This window comes from Condylura cristata, unplaced genomic scaffold, assembly GCF_000260355.1.
Source record: "Condylura cristata isolate star-nosed mole 26May11 unplaced genomic scaffold, ConCri1.0 scaffold00033, whole genome shotgun sequence".
Taxonomy (NCBI): Eukaryota; Metazoa; Chordata; class Mammalia; order Eulipotyphla; family Talpidae; genus Condylura; species Condylura cristata.
The window spans coordinates 1479402-1487159 of record NW_004567134.1 but is presented as its reverse complement, the minus strand read 5'-3'; the positions used below and the strand labels follow the sequence as shown (position 1 = coordinate 1487159).

Genomic DNA, 7758 nt, shown 5'->3' with positions numbered 1-7758 from the left:
GAAGTACACTGCTGAGGGGAGCAGCGGGCGCATCAGGAGAGGTCTGCCACGCCACGTGGTCACCTCCGGGGCAGGCGGGAATCGAACTCATGCGTAAGCGGCCCCAGCTTCTCAGTGCTGTGCCTCAACCCGCCGCGCCACCACGGAGGGCCAAATTTGATATATTTTTAATATAATTTCAGACTTACAGAAAATTTTAACAATAGAATAATTCAGTTACTCTACACCCAGATTTTCCAAATATTAACATTTTATTACCTTTAGTTTATCTCTCTCTGTACTATAGAACTCTATATAGCTATAAAGGGTGTAGATAACTGCATACACACACATGCACACACACACACGAGTAAATTGTAGTTGATAGTTCTAAAAATGGCAGAGTAGAGAACTCCAAAAAACTATGATCTCACTAAAGCAATGAGTAAAGTAGCAAAACTGTTAATTTTTTGAATGCTGTAATACAATTTTGGAATAAAAACTTGGCAATACCTACAAGAGTGCCTAGTTAAAAAAAGAAACTGCTAAATTTGAATAAATGAGCTATATGACATCTGTACCTATTTTAGTCATGGTTCTCTAAGGAAACCACCAACAGGATGTATATTCATGGAGAGAGGGAGATTTATTTTAAGGAATTGGCTCATGTGATTGTAGATACTCAACCATTCCAAAATATGATGCGCTAGGCAAGATTGGCGATGCAGATAAGAATTATAAAGACTAAAGTTCATAAACTTAACAGAATTTATTTTTACTTGAGGGAGGTAGGTCTTTGTTCTGTTAAGGCCTTCATCCCGATAGGATGAGCCCACCCACATTACAGAAGGTAATCTGTTTTACTCAAAGTGTAAAAAACATTCAAAAAACACTCACAGAAATGGCTAAAATATTACTTCATCACATCCGAGGAACATCGCCCAGTCAAGTTGATACATAAAATTAGCCATCATACCCACCTACTATGCCCATTCTCCAGTGTACAAGAAATCAACTTGCATTCCTAGGGCAGCTTTTGCTGGTGGTAGAGGGGTTGAACCTACACAGCAATATAACATTTACAAAAAATAAATAGTAAACATGATCCTTCTCTACCATCTGAAACTTCATTGTGTATTTCCAAAAACAAATTATTTTTAATTTTTAAATGACCATAAATGTAGTTATCATTGTGACTTATCTTTGATGAAATATTACCGTACCATAATATTACTACTTTAAGAGCCCTTACTACATATTCAAAATATTCTTCCCGAAGTTTCTACCAGTTTATACTATCGTCAGTCATGTGTGGGAATTTTAAATAATCTTTTACCATTTTGAAATGACAGATATGATATGGCTTCAAACTTAGTAGATTGCCATGAAAAACTTTTAAATTCATCCCATTAGTACCCTTATCTCTTTTTGCTATTATAGTCCTTACCTGTCTTCTCTGTATTGTGGTTTTTTTCTTCATATTTATGGAATTTTCATAAGAATAAAAAATTTAAAGTATGAGAGTACTGGGGGAACTGTCCATGGTACAAAAACATTTTTATTGCTATCATGTTCTCGTGTGTGTGTGTGTGTGTATTTAATTCACCTTTACAACCTCTCTCCGGAATAATTTTATTTGTAAAGTTAATATCCTAAGAGGTTAAGTGACTTTCCCAGTGTTATATAATGAGTAGTCAGTAGATTCTATACTCCTCCTAGACCTCCTGACTTTATATGAGAATTTATATCTGCTGTACTTAATTGTATGGATGATAGTGGCTAAAACATCATTCATGAAAGATGATGAAAGATACCAAACTAAATTCTCATAGGGCATCAAAGGTGATAAAAAGTACATTAAGGTGTAAGAGATGTTAGTGATTGACAGGAAGTATACATTTTAGACTAATAATATTGACAAGTTTGAGGAGTTTATATTTATACTTAAGATATAATAAACACTGGCATCCAGCACATACTGCAAAGCAAGTATGGTTAGAAGTCTAGAGATGTTTTGACTAGTGATGTCAATGTGGTGAAAGGTAGCTAGTGAAAATGGACTCTGATACATGATTAAAAAGAACACCATAGAAGAGCTAATAATCCATAGGGGAAGAAGATTTTTGAGGAAGAACAGATCGAATGGATATATCACAAAACTAAAGCAGGACAAAATTTTAGATATTATTTAGCTCTATGCTTCTTACAATGCAGTTAAGAACTGTGTATTCTTAAGGATACAAAGCTAGAAATTTGGATAACCAGATTAGAAACTATATTTTTTCCCCTAAATCCAGATCTTTTTCTACTCACTTGAATATTACGAAATTTTAAACCATAGCAATAAAATTATTAATCACTTCAAGTTTTCTTTGGTAGTAAGTCCATTGTATAGTCTTATAATTTTGGTTATAAGTTAGGTATTTAGAAAATGGAAATGATGAAAATTGAAATTACAGTGCTAAAACATGACAACTCTGAAGATAGTAATACAGATAACTATTTTAACAAGTCTAGAAGAGTTGTATCATGTTGAGTAGCCCATGGTTAGAAACAGATATAGTTCCTATAACAAGTGTCACGGAACAAAAGAATAATGGTAACATTTTTTTTTTTTTGGGTTTGGAAGAACAATCATTTTTCACATTCACATAAAAACAATTTCTATTGTAGTAGTCATTTATCTTCATGCCTGTTTTGTATGTATTTATTCACAGTGACTCATTAAAGTCTGATATTATATAGAACTCCTTGGCTATGTTGTAATTTTACCATCTGGGATACATCAGTCGCAAATATGTATACATTATAATAAAAATTGATGATTCACAATAATTCATATTGGCTAGATTCCATTTTAAAGACCCTTGTTCTGTTGAACAATAAAACTATGCAATATTTCTATAGAAGAATTGATATAATTTTTTAAAACTCTGCCATAATATTTTAAAATAACATTCAGGAAATACAGAAATCTTTGGAGAATTATATAAAATTCATATGGACTTTTCTTATTTTTTTTAGCTCATGAATTTCTCTTTTAGCTCATGAATTTCTTTTTTAATTCTATAAATGACTATAATATTTGTACTATTTTATGTGGCTTAGAAGTGTTTAGGGGGGTTCTGTAGATATTGGTGGTCTCTTAAATTTTACAAGTAATGCTTTGTAATATATTGCTATAAATAAAAATTTGTTCACTAATTCATTTCCCATCTGTTAGGATATTTAGCTAGTTATGAATGTTCAAAGAAATATAGGTGAAATGGAACAAAATTAGGGCAACGATATGGAAAATTACTGCATGGCAAACACTATTTGGGCATTTGTAGATCAAAACACAAACAGTGTTTCCATCATCAACTTATTTATTATTGAGATACAGAAATAATGTCCCTGCCCTCAGAGAGCTTACTGTCTAATTTCCAAGTACTGGAAATTCTAAGTACTGGCAGTGTTCAGCACTATGATATGAGGCAGAATGTTGTAAGTACTGAAAATTAAAAGAACTTAAAGGTGAAATTGTTTTCGGTTGGCTATATCCAGGCAGACTTCTTGAAAGATGTGATATTTGAGGTGGACCATTGAAGTAGGCAATTTGTGTGTTATGAGAGAATTAGAAGGTTAACGTGGGCAAGGGCAGAACGAAGGGTAGAATGTGTTTGAGTAGTATCAAATAATTTAAATTGGTAGCTTGATATACTAATAAAAGACTAACGCCAACAACCATTTAAGGAGAACCTACTGTGTGCTAATTTTTGTGCCTTATTTTATGGAACTTTTAGAACACAAAGTATGTGTTAGTATTATTTCCACTTTCCAGATGAAAGAGATTTGCTCTAAGTCGTACAGTACTTGTTCTTAGCTCTTAATTTAGTTCTGCCAATAATAAAACTCATACAATTGACCACTACATTATAGAGTTATATTGTAGAAATTTCATGAACTGAAATGGGGAATTTATTTTCAATTATGTTGGCAATAGAAAGTGATATTTTTAAAGAGGTTTTACAGTTAATTTGATATTAGTGAACTGAAAGAATTAATGTGGGAGAGAAATTAGACTAATGACTAGTAGGCTATTGAAATTGATGGGATGAGGAAGTAGATAGCTTCAAGGTTGAATCTGAGAAAAATATGAGCCTAAGTAAGAGTAATGGAGATGAAAACCATTTTGAAGGAAAAAAAAAAAAACATTTCATCCAAGTTCTGAGTGCTTGGGGAACTTACAGGTAACAATGTCAGAATTATTTGGAATGCTGGTATGAAGGTAATGACTTGAGGTGGAGAGTTATCATTCTATGTTTTTTTTCCAAACTTAATTTTTAAATTTTCTTAGTTCTCTGGATCTGTATGTTCACTAAGTTTTGAAATAAAGTTGAATGCAGAATTGGCCAAAGCAAGTCTTATGGTTAGCATAGCTTTACATTTATCAGTATCTTTATAAAGTGTGGGCTATTTAGACATAATGTTACAGGATTTCCTTCAAAGACTCCTGCATTTCCCTGACCACATTCTTCCCTCCTAACTTACATCTTCTGTATGTGACAGTAATTTTGACAACCAACAAGATACTGTAAAAAAAAAACAATGAAAATAATGAGAATCCAGCTTGAAAAGAATAAGTATTTTTTAATCTGTATTATAAATTCTATTAGCCCGGATAAACTTTGTCAGATTTAAAATACCAAGAGGTTTAAGTTAGATGCAATTGAAAATTAGTATCACAATTTAAGTAATAATGACATTTTCCTAGTGTTAATTTATCTTATCAGTATTATCCACTATGAAACCCAACTTCCTAAGAAAATCTAAAAACCTTATCTACCATTTAAAAGTAATCTTTTAATCCCCTTAACATTTTATAATAGGCTATCATAGCGGATTTTCCTAAGCTTTCATTTTATGTAGTACCATAAACTTGGAGTGCTTTCTCCTTTATAACAGTCCGATGGCTGCAAGATGAACAAAATCCTAGATATTGAGTGACAGATAATAGTTATTCTTTCATATTTTTTGCTCTAATATTTGCATTAATAAATTCTCTTCAGTATGTTGTTTCATTGTAGAAATATTTTATAAGGACAAGTTCCATCTAGATAATATAGTTTATTAAACCCTATTTAGTTAAATTAACTCTAGAACATTATAATATGAGGAAATAAAAGGAATAAAGTTGAACATGCATCTACACACACACAAGGAGGTACTCCAAATGGGAAGTGAAATAAAATAATGTTTCACTTAAAGATGTGTAGGAACTGACTACAGAAATAGAAACTGAAACATAGTTTGACTCTGAAATCTGGACTCAACAACTTCTGTTGAGGGACTCAGAGAGTAGAGAAAAACATTGTTCATTTCAATTGCAATGCAAATTATACTATTTTTTTTCTCAGAGATTTATTAACCAGTAAAAAAAGGCAGCCAAATATTTAAAACTATTATTATAGAAAACTCATATATTTTTGTATTTTCATGTTATGTTGTTTTATTCAGTATGATAAACAGTGCTACCATGAATTTTGTTGGTCTTTATATTTGTAGGTTGGTCTCAAATTATTTTCAGTAGATATGTTCACATGAGTGCGATTAAGAGTTTAAAACTAAACCATGGTTATTGTAGTATGTTGACATTTTTTTTTTCAAGCAATTTTTAGTGGCTCTAGAAAGGCATGTAACATGAGTTTCCAAACACATGATTAATTCACTGCTTCTTTAAACAGTACTTATAGTTGGATAGTGATAGTTATTAACTTATAAATATGGCATTTGCAGTCTTTCTTTTAAAAGTAAGTTTTAATTTGTAAAACAATTTAATTTATAAAACAAGTTAATCATTAATTTTTATTTTATTAATTAGTAATTAATATACACATAACTCATTGAAAGTAAAAGTTGTGTTAAACCATGCATTTCTAACTTTTAATAGTCAAAAATTTTTGTAATGAACAAGTTCTAAGGAAAGTTTTTCCAAAGCACTTGAATGAATAATGGATAAAAGGCAAAATTACATAAAGATTCCTTTAAGTTTTTGATATTCAAATTTTCATATGGTAAAATACATTCTTGGCATTGATTTCCTTAGAATTAAGAAAATGATCATCAAGGCATGCAAAATCTCCATCTCTATTTCTTTATCTCTAACTTAGAGGCAGTAAGATCTGCCTGGTTGATAAGATCAGAGAATTTGGAACCAAATTGTGTGAATTTCAGTGTTTGGCTTTCCCATATACTATCTCTGGGAACTTATCTTTTTCAACCTCAATTTTCTCTCTAAAAGTTATCTAGCTTACTACGGTTGTTGGGAAGATCATATATAAACCGTGTGCTTAAGGCACTGGGACTAATGCCTGGGTCATAGCAAACATTTCAGTATGGCTTAGATAAAAAAATTTTGACTGTCAGATATGTGTCATGTAGTAGAATAATAGGTATTATAATTATCCTCTTCTGTTCTAACATACTTTTATTATTTTTAATTTTGGAGCATTTTAAGCCTAGAATGATTGATACTTCTTTTTGTTCTTTCATTTCTGGGTAGATCTAATCATAACATGTTAAACATTTATAGTGTTTATAGAATAGAAAGTGGACAAAGAAGGATTCAAGCAATTTTTATTGTATTTTCATTTGAATTTTCCCTCGTTATATATTTGAATCTCCATTATTTTTCAGATTTAATGCATTTGTGGAAAAGGAAATTTGGGATGCTAAGAAAATAGTAGAGTACTATAACACTGCAATGGAGGAAAATGACATGTATGCGAACAAAGTATGGGTGCAGTGTGAAGATGAAAGTTGTCTGAAATGGAGATTGTTGTCAAGTGAGGCTTCAGGAAAAGTTAACCACAATGAACCTTGGTACTGCTTCATGAACACTGATTCAAGATATAATAAGTGTTCTATTTCTGAAGAAGACTTTCCTGAAGAGTCTCAGCTTCATCAGAGTGGATTTAAGATTGTCTATTCACAACTCCCTCTTGGAAGCCTAGTTTTGGTAAAACTACAGAACTGGCCAAGGTAAGATTTTTGTTGTTTTTAAATAAATTATGATATAGTCTCACTGTGTAGTCTTCAAAACTTTCAAAAAATAAATGTTTCTCTGTTTGTCTAAGTTCTTATTTATAGACTGCTCATTTTTTTATCCTTTTAGTAGGTTTAGTTATATTTTCTGGTTTCTAAAATCGGAAATTTAGCTGATTCAAATCCTTGTTCTCCATATAAGTAATTAAAGCTGTGTATTTCTTTCTAAGCACTACTTAGCTATAGCCTAAAATTTTTGATATGTTTTGTTTTATTATCATACTGTTTGAAATATTCATTGATACTATTTGTGATTTCCTCTTTGAAATGGGTTGTTAAAAGTGTGTTTTAAATTAACAAATTTTGGAGGATTTAAAATTTCTTATTAGCTTCTACTTTGACTCTATTATAGTCAGTTTCATAAAGTCTTTTTTATGGCCCAGCATGGTCTGTTTTGGAAAGAATGCATACTTTGTATCTGTTGCCAAGTTGTTGAAAGATATTTTTTCTTTAGATTTTTGCATATTTATTATAATATATCTCAGAGTTTCCCTTTTGGGGTTGATTCAACCATTATGTAGTGTACCCTTTTAGTATACAAATTCAAGGGTTTAAAAAAAATTTTTTTTTAAAGTTACAATTTAACCTGTTTTGATGTTTTCTCATTTTGAGATTCCTTTATCACTTACAATGGATCATTTTTGGTTATCTTTGATATTTTCTGTCAATGTTTTCATGTATTTTTAATTTAAG

General features: G+C 31.0%; 1 protein-coding gene across 1 annotated transcript in view; it reads left to right on the top strand.

The window, feature by feature from the left end:
• The window catches only part of ZCWPW2 (zinc finger, CW type with PWWP domain 2), an 85302-nt gene that overhangs the window by 14890 nt on the left and 62654 nt on the right, over positions 1 to 7758 (top strand). Inside the window, exon 2 of the mRNA XM_012732070.1 lies at positions 6658 to 7002. Within this exon, the coding sequence (XP_012587524.1) occupies positions 6725 to 7002 (278 nt within the window). The 5' untranslated portion in view covers positions 6658 to 6724. The remainder of the gene's footprint in view (positions 1 to 6657; positions 7003 to 7758) is intronic.